The sequence below is a fragment of the Sesamum indicum genome, linkage group LG9 (assembly GCF_026168435.1).
Source record: "Sesamum indicum cultivar Baizhima isolate 11 linkage group LG9, ASM2616843v1, whole genome shotgun sequence".
Classification (NCBI taxonomy): Eukaryota; Viridiplantae; Streptophyta; class Magnoliopsida; order Lamiales; family Pedaliaceae; genus Sesamum; species Sesamum indicum.
The window spans coordinates 23266363-23285953 of NC_142665.1; the positions used below are offsets into that span (position 1 = coordinate 23266363).

At 32.7% G+C, this 19591-nt stretch overlaps 2 protein-coding genes across 2 annotated transcripts; one reads left to right on the forward strand and one right to left on the reverse strand.

Annotated features, from left to right (window-relative positions):
- Positions 1 to 4411: 4411 nt before the first annotated feature.
- LOC105177677 (LOB domain-containing protein 36) lies at positions 4412 to 8518 on the reverse strand. The gene is made up of 4 exons (XM_088885076.1): positions 8252 to 8518; positions 8038 to 8099; positions 6136 to 7266; positions 4412 to 4603 (listed from the first exon to the last, which is right to left on the reverse strand). Exon 3 carries the CDS (start codon positions 7241 to 7243, stop codon positions 6212 to 6214), a length of 1032 nt encoding a protein of 343 aa, XP_088741202.1. The 5' UTR covers positions 7244 to 7266; positions 8038 to 8099; positions 8252 to 8518; the 3' UTR covers positions 4412 to 4603; positions 6136 to 6211.
- A 6926-nt stretch (positions 8519 to 15444) lies between these two features.
- On the forward strand, positions 15445 to 17754 carry LOC105177676 (Ribosomal protein L25/Gln-tRNA synthetase, anti-codon-binding domain-containing protein). The gene is made up of 3 exons (XM_011100909.3): positions 15445 to 15905; positions 16125 to 16251; positions 17320 to 17754. Exons 1-3 carry the CDS (start codon positions 15522 to 15524, stop codon positions 17538 to 17540), a joined length of 732 nt encoding a protein of 243 aa, XP_011099211.1. The 5' UTR covers positions 15445 to 15521; the 3' UTR covers positions 17541 to 17754.
- Positions 17755 to 19591: the final 1837 nt, after the last annotated feature.

The following is a 19591-nucleotide window of genomic DNA, read 5'->3' on the forward strand; positions in this document are numbered from 1 at the left end:
TATGCTTCTCGTATTAATTATATGCAGTTAAATCTTCTTGAAGCGTATTAACTTATGTCGTACTTGAATCTTTTAATTTCACAATCGATCTTGTTTTTATGCATGCATGGATCCATGTATATATATATATATATATATATATACCTGTCTTATTTTTATGCAATATAAAAAAAAGAGATTATCACTCTTTCTCTACAGAATATGTGTCGTGCAAACCCTAATTTTGAAGTTGCAAGTAACAGGCATGTGTATTGTTGCCCTTAGGGGATCATATCCGCATGGTTTGTCATAATTATACATCATTCAGGACCAATATTTAATACATGAGTTGTTAGAATATTGTACTTAAATCAATGGTTTCTCAACACCTGCTAAATATAGACAATTATATATATATATATATAGGATCAATCAAATTAATACATGATTATTTCCAGCCTAAAATTGTTTTAGTGCTCTTTTTTTATTATTTAATTTAAAATTTTCTTGGCACTTAGTAAAAATAGTAATGTGGAACAAGAGACGGATATCTTTTTTAGTGTGTGAATCGACAGAATTTCAAAAACACAATAGTTTTAATGCTTGGTTAGTCAGTAGAATTTCAAAATACATTTGCCTTTTTGAAGAGAATCTAACCCTTTACAGCTTTCGTCATTAGGGCTCACCATTTGTCATGAAATTCATTTATTTCAACTACTTATTGATCCTACTAATTTATTTGAATTTTCCTATTTCTCAGTTGAATTTGTTTAATTTTCATATTCTTTGTAACATAGATTTAGGTCTAATATTTTTACCACGTTATTGCTAATATGTTAGGGTGTAGTGGGGTGGAGTTTCCTGATCTTCTGAATTAGTCTGAAACATAGATGTTTATTTTGTGATAATATGAAAACAATTAAAAAATGAGTATGTTTGAATGATGGTGGGCCATGATCATTTAACTGGGGAGGCCCCTTCTGAAAATCAGTGGGCTTTAATCAATTGAGCCCAGCACCATTCATTCTCTCCATTTTCCAACTTTTACTAAATTCACTATACTCTTATAACTCAAACCATATTTTTAGTATTAAATTCCATGAAATTAATCTGCATTCAATACTCATCCAATCACAATATTACTTTAATGGCATTAAAATTGATGTTTCTTTCTATATATATATATATATATATTCATGCAATTAGAGGGTTTTGGATTAAATTCATTTAAAGTATTTTACAAATTCATATAGTTTTATAAGATATTCAATTTTATTAAAAAATAAATTTATAAAGTGTTTTGAATAAAATAAAATTATAAAACTTACAAAACGTTAGTATACATAATATTGTTTTTAATATGATTAAAAGTGAAGGAGCTTGTTAAAAATTTTAAAATAAATCAAAAAATCTTTATTCTATTGGAAAGAGCTTATAAGTTCTGATATCTTTTTTTTGTTTTAAAAAGTAAAATTATAAAACACTATATAGTATCTTGTAAACTCTTCACATTTAGAAAAATATTTCCAAAAACTTAGAAACTCATCAAAACACGCTCTTAAACCCTTCTTTCATCATCGTTCTGGGTGTGCATTAAATTTTCATTTTGAATTTTTTCTACACATACATCCAAGATTCTAATACAAAGAAATGTGAGACGCGAAGCATTAGAACATATTTGTATTTGGGGTTGAATTCTTGAGTTTCCGCATTCACTTATTATGTTAGATATTTTTTGTCTTGTTTTGAGTATTTGTTATTGGTGGTGAGAAGATTTAGGAATAAATATTTGAATTAATTTCAAGTTTTTGAGTAGCAGAAGGTAGGTTTGTTGGGACGTTAACAAGAGAGTGGGAATGCAGATTGAAAGCGAAATGAGGGCATTTATGGGGTGTGCTCAGATGTGTATAATTCTTTTTGTCCCTCTGCTTCCTTCTTCTGTTCAACTCTGTGCTCCTCATTTTCATTTCTAGACCAAAATGCCCACCCTCCCTACACTAGGTTAAAAATATCAATCCAGCCCTGGTAAAATGTTAAATTTCCAATTAGCCCCATATAGAATGAAAATAGATAGACTTACACCCCTTGGGTTGTCTTTTTCAACAAGTTATATCCAATTTTGAATTTCACCATTCATCGTTAGCATAAAATAATAGAATCAGCATACCTTAATTATAAATTGTAAACTGTTGGGAACTGTTTATGAAGGGAAGGTGGTACTCAAATTTTGACTAATTAGAGAATACTCCAAAACCTTTCATTTTCTGTAATATGAATTATAGGTAAAAAAAACATATAAGTTTCCATTATTACATGATTCCAAAACTACTACTGATCCTTAATAATTAGATTAAATTGATCTATGCAAGAAATTAAGAAAGGCTCTTTCTTCCCTCTCCTCACTTATTGCCCAATTTCACAACTTGACGTGTTGAGGTGCCACACAATTGATGGCTACATTTTACCAATACTTTTCCTACTTTCATTCATAACAAAAACTTCCAGCCCACAGACATATTGATAGGTAAGAAAATCAATATTCCATACATATATATGTATAAACTTGCCGTATAATTAAGGAATTGGAGAAATTATTTTATTTACGCCATACATACATATTGAATAAAAGAAAAAAAATACAGTGTGTTAATAATTACAAAATTTTATGTTGTATGTAGAGATGTGTATTATATAGTATAGCTTATTTTGGAATGTGGAGAAAAATAAAAGTGATAAAGAAAATAGGGTCTAGTACGAGTTAGGAGATTCCAATCATGTTTATGTATAGAATGGGAGTATAATTTAAAGTATATTTATAATTATGGAATTTGTAAATTAGGAAAAGGGTAAAGTACAGTATGGTCCTGAACTATTCGTCATATAATATTTACCCCCTTTAAACTAATAAATATTACTCTTACCCCCTTATTTGCACAAAAATACCCCTCATGCCTTGAACAATTATTTTCAATATATTTTGGTATTTTGCACATTAAATCATCTCCAAATTATTTCTTAATTATTTTCTTAATAAGTAAAGAATTTACATAAAAAGTAGAGTATAAATTAATATTTATGAATATATAGTAGATACACGATAAATATAATATAACCAACAACTCCTATATGCTTCTTAAAAAGAATTGATAAATATATATATATATATATATATATATAGGCTTAACCAAAAATTGAATATTTGTAGAAAAAAATGAATAAATATATTTCATCATATCTTTTAAAGAAAATATGTTAAAAAAATTGGTGTTTAAATAAATATATTTTATAATATTTTTCTAAAGAAAATATGTTAAGAAAGTGATATTTAATTATTCATTTTTATCTAAAAGAATAAATAGTTAATAACTTAATTTTATCACCAAATTAATAAAATCTTTTCATGAATTTTTTTGTATATTTATTGTATCCATTCGTTAGTTAACTTTGAATTTATAAAAAAAAAAGAAAAATTTGAACTATTTAACTCGCTATTGATATTTTATTTTGCTATAAATAAAAGATATTTTTTTAATTAAATTTAGAATGCAAGATTACTATAAAAAAAATCTTAAACTAAATATATATAATATAGGGGTAATATTATCTAAAAAATTAATTGTGATGAATTAAATATTATATTTATTAATTAGAGATATAATTATTAAATGATGAATAATTTAAAAGGGCAAAGTGTATTTGAGCCTTAGAAAAATAAAGTATTAATTAAGGTGATGTTATATAAAGAGAGGGTCAACCATCTGAATCATCAAGGAATAAATCCTTCACATGGACGCTATAAGTCTCATTATCTTTAATTTCTTGGACCCTACAGTTTTTATAATGCTTTTGCATCCACCACTTTACTTATATATGTATATGTTTATATAAATTCTTTTTGAGTGTGTACACGCATTCCCACAATCTGATTGCGACTCTCTAGAAATACGTACACCAGATATATTGCTGTGCTAGCCTGTATTTCAATTTTTGCTCTCATCATCCAAATTGACACTGTTAATCAATTAAAGAGTCATAAAAATGTCATCATGAGTGCTGTAACTAATTAATTATAAAGGGTAAAAGCAATAATCTAAAAATTACAGAGTTAATTCCCCTCGATACAACTATTAAGTACAATATTACATTTATGCTTAATATATATATATGTGTGTGTTGTTCCAATAATATTAGTGGGAATAAAATGAGAGGAAAGCCCTCTAATGCATTGCTCTAATTCCAAGGAGAAGACTTTTGGGTGTGAACTGGATGGTAATAATATACTACTACTGGACTTTGAAGAAAAGATATTCTTTAATAATATGGGGAGATTTATATCAGATATATGTATATTGTTGGGGGGGATGCCGGCGAAAACAAGTAAACTTATAGGTAATGTGAAGAAGGAAGAAAGAAAAAACAAAAGAGAACAGTATTGTTGAAATCAACGCTCCTCCTACATTTGAAATTGTCTCCTTCAGAGTCCCATACAAAGGAAGAAAAGAAAACTGATAACTTACGTACATGTGAAAACTCCAAGATTTCTCTCTCTCTCTCTCTCTCAACTCCCTTATGAGTCCCACTCTCCTTCTTCTTTGTACTCGCGCTACCTCCGGCCTAAAATTTGCTGCCAAAAAAAGAAATACCAAGTATGGTAGAGAAAAACTATTAGAAGATGAATCATCTCTTTCTCTCTCTCTCTCTCTCTCTCTCTCTCTTGACTGAAAATAAGAATATTCTGCTACTATTTATCTAATAAGACAGTGTTTCTTAAGTGTATATATATATATATATATATATGTTGCATGCGGTTAAGTGGTGGGAGCATTAATTGAACACCAGGGACTCAGATCTAGCACAAAAGTATATATTTCAACAACTTAATTCTATATTATGTCATCGTTAAAATTAAAATCAAGCAGCAAAGATTACGGAAATCTAGTGCTCCATTGAGGAGCCAGAATAGGGAAAAATGAAAATACTAATAAAACAACATGCAAGTTCAAGCATCACCATCCTCTATCCATCAACTTAGACAAGTGATCCGATAAAACTTCCTAAGGTTAAAAGCTAAGATAAGTTAAGAATGTAGATTAGGCATGTCGAGTATTAAAAAAATAAAAGAAGACGATGACGACAATTTTGACAAATAATTATCATTTAAAAAGTAGTTGCAAGGAAAACAAGTGTGCAATAGCAGTAGATGTAAGAATACAGCATGATACAGTTAATTTATCAACTATTATGCATGGCCCGACTTGTCCATTCCTCCAGCTAATCATAGAGGACTGGACCGTGTATTTAAATGATAATAGAGTACTATATTACTGGAAAAAAGGTGCAGTCCGTTTAACCCTTCTCAAGTCTCAACCACACCCATCGTTAAGTTCACCAAGTTGGAATAAATCCTTTAGCCTAATTGATAAGTGAGAAAGTCTAGTTAATCCCCTATCACCAAACAAATTGGAAATGGAAATAGAAAAAGAAAATCCGATAGAATCTAAAACCACAAAATACTTTCAGGAGGTTCTTTCAATTTCTAGACGTGACCGTATGAGCAAATCATAGAGTAGGGATCAGGAATGTGAAGTAGCATAATAGACTCACTTACGAATTCCTTTTCTAGTGATCGGCAGCATATATGATAGTTTGAGCATTAAAATATGGTTTGACACATTTATTGTACTACTAACTGCATATTTCTATTACTACTGTTTCTGCAAAAGGAAGATGCTACCTATATCTGGACCCAGTACTGCATCCCCCACGAAATGCAAAGACCAAGGAGAAGGTGGAGGTACTTACTACATGAAGAGGCGACTTAGGGTTTTATAGGTTTTGAGTTATGATTATTCAACAGTGACATGTCTGGGGCAGTGACAAGACAACAATTCGAATAACCAACCCCGGCCCGTACTGGACAGATAGTAAATTTTGCTTTCTTCTGCCTTCAGCAAGAAAATAACCCTATTCATACTAAGAACCAACATATCTCCCCCAGCATTTAATGCGACAGTAATTATCCATCGACTCTGAGGTGGACCGTGTGAGAAGTAAAAAGGGCATTGCAAGAAAAAGGCAAACAATCCAAAGAAAATACATTGCGGGCGAAAATAGAAGTGGGCGAAAGAGACAAAAGTGGGAACAGAGGAAGTTTACCTGGATGAAAATTTTGTTTAAAGAATAAAGCTCAGAGGGCAGGTGAGCTTTTGAAGTTTTTGACAAAAATGCTAAATTAACACGACGGACCAATGCTTCTGCCCTCCTCGCTCTTAGCTCTCGGAGGCTGCTGTTGTGAGTGTGAGGGCTGCGGTTGACCTAATTGCTGCTGCGTCTGCTGCTGCTGCTGCTGCTGATGGTGAGTTGAAACATTCTGTTGCTGCTGCTGCTGCTGCAGCAGAAGCTCGTGAGGCTGAAGCGGAAGCTGGTGCCCGTGCGGATGATGAGAATGCGTATGAGATTGAGTTTGTGAATGCTCCTGCACATTTCCATGCTGTTGAATATGATGGTACGGAAGGGTTTCGTATGAACTGCCCAAGGCCAAAGAAGGCTGCATGGCAGCGCCTGCAGCCGCCGGTATCTGATTGAATCCTGTGGCGGTGACGGGACCCGCCGCATCATCAAACCCACTGTTAAACCTCACTAAATCATTCTGCTGCTGCTGCTGTTGTTGCTCATAAGTCCTAAGCATCTCCTGCTCCCTTGCGGCGGCGGCCGCCACCGCCGCTAATTGCTGTGCCTCCAGAAACTGTTGCTGTTGTTGTTGCTGCTGAGGCTCCCGGATCATGAGCTGCGCCCCGTGGGGGACCCCCGTAGGCAACCCCATCATCGGCTGCACATTGTAAGGCATCACTTGATAAGCCGAGGGAGCATAATTGGGATGCTGCTGCATGAAGCCCGGGTGATTCAATATGGGCAACATGGCAGAGGGCCCTATATAAGTAGCCAATTCCTTTTTGGCGTTATCCAAATCATGCTGGACTTGCTTCAGCTTGTGTTGGAGAATGGAAATAAGGCCAACACAGCCGTACACGGGGTCCCGGAGGCGGTACTCCGCCTCATACGCTAAGGAATTCACGGCGTCTTCACGCTGGCTGGCATTAAGTTCGTTGAGAAGCTTGGCCACGTTGCTGGCTCCGAAGACTTTATGTACGTTGGTGAATTTCTGAGGGTTATCCGGCGGAAAATATGGTGCAAAAACACACTCCTGCGTGCACTTTCGTCGGAGACACTTGCACGCCGCACACGGAGAGTTTGACGACGACATTTTCCTCTTCTTCGACACTTCAACTGAAGACATCATTAATCATACAAACCATCAATTCCTGTAAGCTGATCAGTCCAATTGAAATCTCAAGAATCACTGGGTTCAATAACGAGAATTTCATGTTTATAGAGTTGCACATGCGCAAGTCATAAAATATTTATTACTGTATAAGTGTGAATGTATATTCAATGGGTATATGGCATTCAGCGAAGTTTCGTTCACCGATTAAAGAGAAGAACTGAAGCAATTAAAGAATGAGCATATCGAAGCCGACATGGAAAGTCAAAAAATCCAAACTTAAAATCAAGTCAGTCATTTTATATAATGAAAGTCAGAAGAAGAACATAACTCAACAGAAAAAATGAAAAAAACAGAAGAGATGAAAAGCAAAAATATAAATCATTTATGTGCGGGAGACACAGAAATAATTAACTGTAAAACTTAAAGATAAGAGACGATGATCGCCGGAATACGGAGAAGTACACGAACTCAATGAGTTTTTTCTGCTATTGCAGCTAGGAGAGAATTTTGTTTCTCTATCTAAAACAGTATCAGCTTGGAATGCAAGACAAACTTTGGTGTAGCAGTGAAGAATCTCACAGATCCAGAAAAGGAAAATAAATCAAAAATAATCAACATAATCCTTTCTTTACGGTGAATCCAAACGTCAAGATCTTTCCTTATCTTCAACCAAACCTCATCTCACATTCAAAAAACAACCAAAAGAAACACAAAACCAAAAGCACAAAAGGAACAAGAACGAAACCAAACACAGTTGCATCAAAATTCCTCACCTTATTCGACTGTGCTCGCAAAAACCTACTTCAGACGACTCTCTCCGCAACACTCACAACATCTGCAAAAAAAAGAAAAAAAACAACAGCAACAACAACACAAACCAACATAAGAGAAAATAAAAAACTTACACGTAAAAATACAAAACCACAAAACAGATAATCGACGTGGAAAAGCCGAAAAAAAAATCGAGTAGAAAACGGAGAAATGGACCTTCGGTTTATCGGAGAGAGTGGAGGCCTAGGGTTCGAGTTCGAGAAACTCTCGATCCGATCTTCAACTTTCGCGATCCCGAAAAAACGAAGGCAAAAAGAAATGGATAAAAAATTGCAAAAAGGTACAATTTTTATACCTTTTGTATGGAAATTAGAGACTGAGAAATGAGAAAATGGGATTGGTATTGAATGCAATGAAGAGAAAGGAAGAGATCATAACCGGAGGGAGGGGAGAGAGAGATTCTACGTCATTTTTATATGTGTGTGCGTGTAATTATTGTATGTATAGGTGCATATATGTATGTATGTGGGGGGGGGGGGGGTTGATCTTTCATGATGAGGGCAAAACCGTGTGGCCTAATCCTATCCATCCACGAGTGCATGGACAACTCGCTTTGACCGTCGGATCATCAAACGGGAGAGTGGTTATTCAGCAATTTGCCACTCTGAAGGAATGTTAAATGCATGCTTCATTGTCCTTGTGCGAGTTTCTTTACTCTCTTCCCAAAACTACCCCTTTACTCAAACCCCCTCATCTTTCCACTATTCACACTTTTGCCCCATACTTTCTTAATCTTTTTTCAATTTTCATTAATAATTTGGAAGATTAATTAGTTCAATTAATTGTGATTAAGCAAGTGTTGGAATGTTGTGTTGACAAATATAATTATCTATGCCGCAGTTGAATACAACATGTTTTAGAATTCCAATGATGTAGTTAGTGAAGTAACAGCGGCTAAATTGTAGGTTTTTCTTAGATTTTTCTAAGCAATTAATTGGCGACTTATCAGACACATTACAAATAATTAGCTCGCTAATTAGGGATTACTAATAACTTGCACTCGAGATAATGGTGGAGTCAATCAAGGCTCTTTTAACTTGTTACACTAAATCATTTCTCTTCTCTTTCTCCTCCCTTTTTTAAGATTATCATTATCTCAATAAATTTAAATCAATCAATACATCATATTTTAATATAAATACAAATATTATATAAACGTCTAATGGAATTCGAACTTATAATCTCAAACTTATTTTTGAAACGTCAGTCTAATTAACTATCAGATTAAAACACTTATACGTGTTTAAATTTAATTGATCATGACAGGAGAACTATTGATAAAACTAAGTAAAAAAAAAAACAGAAAGTATTTTTTTCGTAATAAATAAATAAAGATATTTAAGAGTATATTTTACCAATAAAAATTAGTTATTCTACAATACCGTCTATCTGATATATAGTATAAATCTTACGAACAAGTTTGATATCAAGGATTCGAGTTTCATTAAATGTGTAGGTATGATTTCACTTTATGTGAATTATTATGATTTATTTATAATTATATTAATACATTGATTTAATTTAAAATTATTATATTTTAATATATATTAATATATTAATTGAATCAATATAATAATTAAAAGGAAAAGAATTATATACAGTATAATGGTGTGAGCTGCTACAGTGAGTTGATTGACCCGAAAATTGGCAAATAGAAGGGGACTGAAGTGACGCATCCTTAAGCCTTTTTGAGATTTTTTCCCGAGGAGACCAACAATCAGCAATCAGCAAGCCCCCGTGCTTAAGGTTTTTGGGCCCGTCCTCTAATTAATACCAATACACCACCACCCTTGTTTTGGTTGTGTCAGAGTTTAAATTACAAATTACATCGCTTTGATTATAACTGTTTTTAGTTAAATTTTGTAAAATTCGAGTTTGCTTTTGTAAAATCTTGTAAATTTTATTTGTGAAGTAAAAAATGCATTAATTGATAAATTATTTTTTTTCGAAATAATTAACTTACAACTTTTTTCAAAATTTGCATTAATTGATAAATTATTTTTTTTCTTTCTTCTTATTAATGCAATATACTGTCACTATAAAAAAATTGATTATTGTTTACTTTAATAGCTATGGACTAAAAATCGTGGTAAATAATTTTTATTGACCATAATTATATAAAATTAATGCAAAAAAATAGATTTTTCACAAGAAAAAAATTATTTGACATGACTAAAAGTTATGGTAAAAATATTTGCCACGGCCAACAATTGTTGCATGATCATGGTCAATGGCGATTTGTTACAGCTATTTTATTTTTAACCATGACAATTAACCATGGTTAAATATTGTATTTTTTGTAATGTGGTTTATAAATTTATTCTTATTTATAAATATTTTAAAGCGTGAAATATTATTTATTATATGCAAGTAGAAAAGACGTGCCACAACGACGACTAGTATTAAAAAAATGAAACTTTTTCACTTATGTATGACGATTTATGACATCATGATACTAATTTTTGTCGTTGTAACGGTAATACCCTTAAATTAATTTTTTTAAATATGATTTGTTAATTTATATATTTTATTTTCATTAATAATATATTTTAAAATATAAAAAACTATTTATTATACAAACATAGAAATAATATATTACGACGGTTAGTACTTATTAATTCATAGCGGTTGGTTGTTTGTAGGACAAAATTGGGAGGGGGGGAGACAGAAAGGAGGTAGTGGCTCACCCGATTGAGTACGGACTGAGCCACCCCTGGGCAGTGGCTCAGTTTGTGGGCTAGCAATTGCGTGCAGACACCCTCCATTTCATTCATTGCGTACTGGGTGCGGTACAATTCCATTTCAGAGATTTCAGACTGCTTTGCAATTTAATTCCCCTCTTCACAATTTGTCCTTCCTTTCAAATTTTTGTACTATATATATCCCAAATTCCTCTTTTCTTTCTTTAATTTTTTTATCAAAAAAAATTAAAATTTCTGATCAGTTTCAACTCAAATCACCACCACAAACTGAGGTAGGTTTTTGAAAATACAATCGTCAACGAGAGTATTAAAAATGCCAATGAAGCATAGTTCAAACCCCGCCTTATGCATGAGATGTTGTCTACTGAATACTAGATTTGTTATTTTTACAATAATAATAGGTGTTGGTTAGATTTTTTTGTTAAATAATATCTGACAGTAATAATTGTAATTAATTTATTTCAATTAATAATAATTTATCGCTCTGTATTAAAAATTACACATCAATACAATCATAATGTCACAACAGTGAAACTTACAATAATTTTATTAGAGTGGTCTGTCTTTATCCACTAATGTAAAAAGCGTCGGCAGTTCGTCTCTTTTCTCCATTTGACAATTAATAAGAAAAATGATAAATTGGTTTTGCTTGAAATAATTTTTATTGAATTATTATATAGCTAAACCAACACGTGCTCATAAAATTAATTAGTTTCATTTAATTGAATATAATTAAATAATTTATTTTTCTCTTAAAGTCACGTAAATTAAAGATTGATGATGTCTAGTGCATGGTGAACTTTCCAAATTCCACAAGTCACTGCAATTAATATTTTTTTCGAAAAAATATTGATATATTGAGTATTAAATATTGTAATTATCTAATGATTTGATTTTGAAATATAAATATATTTAAAAATAATTTTTTTCTTTGAACTAATAACGTATATAATAATTTTACTAGTTTTTACGTGTAATGGGTTGGAACTGATATATTAAAATCTCAACCTTAATTACTGAAGAGATCTTTGCTATATATTCCAATTTATAAATATGTAAATAAAGCATACTTATATAGAAAAGTGGTTTACCTTTTTTGTTATGCGGAAATACCTTTTGCCGTTTTGACTTTTCATAGAAGGTGGGGTGGGTTGGGGTGGGGGATTAGGAGGAGAGTGTTGAATCACGTGCATGGATTTGACATCGTAATGCCAAACCCACCTTTTTCATTAAATGCAAATGCAAATGAGCATTCAATATTCTGATTTCTGATTCTTCTTCCCCTCCCCCCAACTCATCATTACCATTCATCTACAATCAATAAAACAGTTCTAACCTTAATTCTTCAATCACCACCGTCTATTAAATTTACCAATCTCAAAATTATCAATCCATTGTAGCATCATTAGCGGACTCTAAATACCGATATAATTAGATCGTTTTGACTTTAATCACTATCATAAGAATATGATAGATATTACGTACTGTATTAAAATTACACGTTAACACAGTTTTTTTAATAGCGAAAGAATATAGACCCACACACATGCACACAAACAATGTTGTAAGAAAAAGTGAAGTGGAGCCAACATGCACGCATTGATCAATGCCCATGTACTGGTCTTGAATGTGTGTTTTGATGTTATATAAGTATATATAGGGTATAATTAACAGTAATGGACTGCTCCAATGGTCATTTCTTGACTTGAAAAAAGCTACCAAAATTGTTGATGAAACTGAAACTGAAAGTGAGACAGAGACAGAGACAGAGACAGGACATTTGAAGTCGGAGCAAAACATCTTGTATTAATACCCCATCAACCCCTTTAATGCCTCTATTAATACATACACTCCTACAGGCCCACCCTTTTTTACGACAGGACGAGGGATGAGAGAGTCATTAATTGATTGGGTGATAGTTTTTAGGTTCACGGACAGCCCTAAATCCTAGTAAAAACTGTTGATTAATGTCTAGTTGATCCATGTATGTATGTAAATTTGGAGGGGGGACGGTAGTAGCTAGGGGTCCAAGTTAAGTACGTAGGAATATCAAGTACAACCAACCCTCACTCAACTGGTTTTTTGGAGTAGTGTATCGGAAACTTAAGTGAAAAGTGTAAATCAATACATAAAAAGTAAGTAGAATCCACGAAATATTTTTCAGGGATAATTAGATTTATTTTTCTTAATATTTGATATAATTACACGTAAATTTTATATAGTTTGAAAAATTACATTTAGTACCTTTAAAATTTATTTTCGTCTAATAAATATAAGTTCCTCTATTGGTCAAAATTTATCGAAACTGTTGATATTGACAAAAATACTGAATTAAAAATCAATATTTACCCTCGTTTGACTTATTACTGATTCATTGCAGCTCAAACAAATTTTTCTGATTAAACTACCTTTATGATGGTAAAAATATACCTCATCACATGTATTAATGTGTGAATTTGTAGAATGGTAATTTAGTAATTAAAAGAATTTATTTAATATATAATAATTCAATAATAAATGAATAGGGGGTATATATGAATTTTTATCCAAATTTTTGTTAACTTGAGCGAATTTACTGAATTTTAATTAACACACCGACTTACTTTTACACGAAATCAAATCTTACGGGTACTAGATGCAGCTTTCTAAATTATAAGGGGTTTTCATATAATTACACCAAATTTCAAAAAAGATGAATATACAAATAATTGCATCAAATTTCGCATATGTCTCTGTTGAGAAATTATTGGGTTATTACATAGTGAGATGATAATTTTACATGAAAAGTTAGATTTAATATAAAACATACGCAAAATAATAATAATAATAATAGTAGCATTGTACTAATATTTGTTTATAGCTTATGTTTTGGACAAGAGTAATAAAGAGTTTAGGGTCGGAATATGTTGGACAGCAACAGGTATTGAGGGTGAATTACAAGTTGTTGGATGTCTTGTCAGTGCGTGCAAACAGTTTGTCAAAATTAATAATTGGATGAGTAATATTTTAGGATGGATATGTTTTGTTATGGGGGGAGTGATTATGATTTGAGAGGGATTAAAGTGGTGATTAGACAGGGTCGATAACGTGAGCGTGCAAGGTTGTTAATTATTACGACAATTTTCATTGCCCAACAAAAACTCACTGCTCCTCAATTCATTGTTTGCTTTCCTACTTGTATTTCTTTATTTATGGTTGTGGACGTACCTGTTTGTGTTGTGTTTACCCACTCAATTCTTCTCGCAAACAAACGAGGAATTGTCCAGACGTCATTTTAGTCGACAATGACAAGATACATACATTTTGTGCTATGATGCAATACAAACGGGGAAGTTTTTATTACAACACGGTTTGTTACATTTAAATATAATCGCATAACAAATATTTCAAAATGCTTCCTATAAAATGAATATGAAGTTGGTCAATGTTGAACAAAATATAATTGAATATTGATTGATTGATTTGAATGTATGAATTTCAAATTCCTAATAATAAATTATTGGGTGTTTTGGATAATTTTAAGTAGAAAGAATTTAAAATTTTTCAATTGTATTGATTAATTATGTTTTGTTGAATGTCGTTTGATATACATAAAAATATATTGACCTAAAAGACCTAACAAAGAGATCACAACAACCCAAAGGATTGCAAGTTCCAAAGTGCTCTAGGAGAGATTTAGCCATATCCAACCACTTCAATGGAGTGCTTGCGCACTTCTGGTTCCTCAAAGCACTTTTAAAGTGTTTGGGATGCTAATTTTTTTTTTTTCTGTAGCAGCTAAAAAAAATTGCTTTTAGATAAAAACTGAAAGCATCTTGGAGGGGTGCTTTTAAGTTTTAACTACTTTGAGTTTTTTTGTAAATAAATTCAATTTTATTTGTGACTACTTTATCCTTATTATAATAATTTTAATGCAATTTTACCGTTTTAAATTTATTTTTAAAATTTTATATTTAAAGTTGATATCGGAGTTTTCTAATAATTCAAGTTTTATTGATAATTAAATTTACACTTTCATATATTTAATAATTTAAATTTTTTATATGTTATTTGCTATATCATCTAATTATATTATTTCATTCATATATTATTATTTAATTAATTAATAAAATAATATTTTTTTAATCATGTAAGTTTAATTGTTGTGTATGAATGAAGAATTATATTAGTTAATGAGAACATTATTAAAATTAACATGCTTTTTTTAATATTTTTAAAAACATAAATATGAAATACCAATTGAAATAAAATATATGATTTTTTGTGGGAAAGTAGTTATAAATTGAAAAACAACAAGTGAAATAATTAGCAAAAAAATAGTATCTTTTTAACACATAGGGACAAAATAATCTTTCATCAATTAAATTTACGTTAAAAGTGATTTTTCTGCAAACACTATTCAATTTAACTTTTATTTATTTTTTATTTTTTTTACAAATACTACGCACTTTTGATTTTGCTATAAGTAACTTTCAAATTCTTTATTGGAATTCAAATCTTTTTATGTAAATGCAGGCTGAGGGAAATTAATTTGGAATGGGGTGGCATTAGGCAAATTCATAGTACTAAAGGGCTGGATTGAACATCTGCCATTAATAGCCAGCCCGATAAAGCAGCCCAACACGTAAACTCGGCTAAACCCCTTGGAACTGAAGACGAAACATAAACCCTTACACTCGCCTGAGCCCATTTCCCCATCACCCATTCCATCAACGCAGAAACAAATGTCCAAGTGGTGCCGCGCGGCCGCCGGTGTTCTCAAAGCAACGGCGGAGACGCAGTCCCGCCGCTCGTATCACACGATCCAAGCCGTTCCGAGGGAAAGCTCCGGACACCGGATCTCTGTACGAGACCGAGCTCAGGGACGCATCCCCGCCGTTGTCTTCTCCCAGAGCTACGTTCAGAGAGATCCTAATGATCCTACTTCTGTTGTCGCCTCCAGTTTGGTTTCTCGGAAACTGCTGCTTACCACGGAGCGGAAGCAGATTCAGGCTATTCTCAAGAACATACAACTTCCGTTTTTCTGCTCCACTACTTTTCCGCTTCAGATCCGGGCCGGGTCGGGTTCTTCCACTATACTTGAGACGAGAAAGGTTCTTCCAATTAAGGCAAGTGCTTGGGCCAGCTTTATGAAGTTTGTGTTCTGCTAATTCTTTATTGGTATTAATTAATTGAAATAGTGTCTATATATTTTATTATAATTGTAGTTTACTTGCATTCGTATAATGCAGCACAGAATGGGTTGACGAAATGAATGGTATTATCTATACTTCCAATACACGGGAAGTGTATGATTCTGTTTGATAATTGAAGTTTTTTGTGTATAGATACATAGGGATGAAGATGGGAAGGTATTGAATTTGGTATTCGTATGGGCGGAGGATGGAACGCAGCTGAAGGTGGATGTGCCCATTGTTTACAAAGGAGAAGATGTATGCCCCGGTATAAAGAAAGGTTCGTCTTGTAGCGATTACATTTTATTGTATTGCGATATGCTAGTTTACTGTATTTTTACCTATCAAGATTTTTCATTCTTGGCCCACAGAAGGTTAGATGCAATTAGAATGGTATCTAACATCACTTGGAAGTATATCTGCCAATGTTTCACGCATCAGCAATAGTTTAAGGGTTACATTAGCAACATTAATACTTTGCTTTTAACTTGATATAATGCTGATATCACTATGAAATTGCAAGCTTGTTTGCTATCTTCATTTGCTATGATAGTCTTTTATCCAGTTAAAGTTCTTTGTTTATTTCCATACTAAATATGGTGGTAAAGATAGGTCCTTCCATTTCAAATGGTTTCTGCCTGTAGAAAATGGATAGAGAGAAATGACCCTCTCAAATTCATGCTAAAATGGCTAAGTTGAGTAAAAAAGGAAGCAAAGTGCAAAATCAACCATGGAACTCATTCCGAAGTTCTATGAGAAATCGAAGCAGACTCGATATTGTATTAGGAAATGCATGGTTCTGGATTTTCTAAGTGTTAGGTCAGAAGCTGAGTTATTCTATACTAAAGGAGAACTTTCACTTTTCAGTTTCCAGCTGATTAAAATAGTATTCATAGAATAAAATTCATAAAGTTAGTGAAGTTTGATATCAGCTGTTGGAAATGGGTACCTGACATTATTTGGAACAGAGGTTCGTCATAAACATGGACGCTTATCCTGGACTGATTTATTTGGACTTTTACATTCAGCTTCACTCAGTCATTGTCCTTAAGCCCCACCATTTCAGATAATATCCAAAGATGATCTCAGTGATGGTAATTTTATTTCATGTCATCCTACCTTTTAGTATCTCTGCTATATCTTTCATAAATGCTGGCCTTGCTATTTTCTGAAGAGCCTTTTCTGTTCTGTTTTGAATTTTATCCTCACTTTTGTCTCTAATAAATTTATAACAATTATTTGTTTGCCATGGGAAGGATGGAATCGTTCTGTGTTCTTTATTTCTTTGATAAAAAACAGTAATATGTAATGTTGACATTAACTTAATCATCTTGTTATGCAAATACAGGCGGTCGTCTAAGGCAGGTAAGAAGTAGTTTGAAGTACTTGTGTCCGGCTGAGCACATTCCTGCAAAGATTGAAGTAGATCTGAGTAATCTGGATATTGAGGACAGGGTATCCATGCATGACGTCCCAATTCATCCAAGCTTGAAGCTTCTAAGTAAGAATGAGAACATTCCTGTTTGTAAGATCATAGCGACGGACATTGGAGAAATCGAACATGCATAGTACAAACTGGATCGTTTCTGGAATGTTTAAAATATAATTTTAGCACCAGTTCAGCATGATGGTGTTAACGATTGCATGTTCAATGTGATAGGTGTTTGAGGTTAGTTGTTCAGACTGTTTGAGGTTAAGCCAATTTCATCGGTGCAGAAATAAGTATGTCAATTCTTGTGATTTATAGCTGGTTGCTAGTATACAAAGCACTGTTGTCAGAAAATGAGTTGTTTTCTTCTCGAGCTGCATTGCAATCTCCTGCATAGCGTCGGAAAGGAATTTCACTGCAGCACTTTTGCGAAGTTTAGTCACTCATGCTGTTACCTTTACGCATCTAACAATTTTCCTACTCACATGTAAAAACTTGTTTCTTGTATGCTAATTTAAGCTGTTGAGCTGTTTGAAAACTAAAATATCCAGTTAGACGAAGTCGTTTGCAAATTATGTGTGTACTTTGTTGTAATTGATCACATGAATCACTTGCCATGCATGATCCATACTTAAACAGCTATCGAGGGTGGTGGCATACAATGTGTTCGCCCAACAATTTAAGGTTGTGATTAAAAAAAAAAACCCCGTAATTTTAGGAAATCCAACTCTGGCTCGTCGTGTGAGTTTTTCTAATTTGATATTATCCATTAAATGTAAGTATTGTAATCAGGATATTATGCACGCATGTCATACTTGGTGAATGTTTTCTTCTTTTCATGTGATGAAAGGTTTTTCCCTTTCAAGTTCATATGAAATCTTAATTATTTTATTGATTAATTTCAAAATATTGACAAGAGCTATATGATCTGTATGTAGTCTGTACATATAATTGAAGAGCGCTATGCTCTCTTGTAGATCCTCTCTCTCTCTCTCTCTATATATATATATATATATATATATATATGCTTCACCAGTATGAGTTTCTTATTTCACTAGTAACTGTGCTTAAATTTGTAGTGCTGAAGTTAAAAAATGTGTCCACAACTTACACGTGACAGCCGCCTCCTGAATTCGCCTGTGGACAGGGTCACACTCCTTCATTCTGGACTTGGTCCCCTTTGACTCCCATAATTTTCTCATCTCCGTAGACAAAATCAACCAGTTGTTGATTTTGACATTAGCCCTAAAAGAAAAACCCACCAAGTGACTAACTACTTCGATTTGGATTGGACATAAAGATTTGAACTTTTGAATAACTCTGGAACACATACTCACTTAGACTTGGTTTCCTAGTATTATGCGTGCTTATGTTCTGTCAAAGGCAAGATACGACTTGGTTTGATGGAAGACTACAGGAGGTCAATATGCATGGAATACGGACTTCAACTATTGTTGTCTTTTATCTATTCATGATCTGATGGAATGCAGCCGCAGCCCCCATTCAAATATTGCCAATTATTTGCCCTAGTCAACGTGCAATTAATATTTACGGAAAAAAACATTGTGCTACATCAGTCAGGCTGCTTCCAATGAACAATAAATTGATAAGTGATCAAATAAGCATTTGGGAATACTCAAAAAATCTTACCAGAGCTACAGTGCTTGGACTGGGTGTGTTTACATGGTCAACAAAAGTTTGTGACCAAAATTGATTTCATTTGCAAGCAAATTACGCTATTCTTTTGGTCCTAAGGTTTTGTACGTAATAATGTTGTCGTATTATATAAGTCAATGATTTTGGATCCATTTAACTTATAAGTGTCCCAATCTAATGTCATCTTTAACTTTTGAGCTATGCTCTTTATTTAAATAGGACATATTATTATAATTCCCCATCTTATTTATTGACTTGTTAAATTTCCATGGTCAGGTATGATGTACCCCTCTTCAATTATATTTGATGTGTGGACCACATTAAGGTATTTTCAATATAATATAAATATTCATAATCTGTTGTTTATTGTTTAAATGATTCAAGATGTGTGTCTTATTTGGGTCGATCAACTTGGCTCAAAACCAATTTGAACTTGAGTATATACAAACTCATCGTGACCACACGAACCATTTTATATTGATAGTCAATGTAGAATCGCACAATTCGATAGTACTTATAAATCTAAGGAATAATT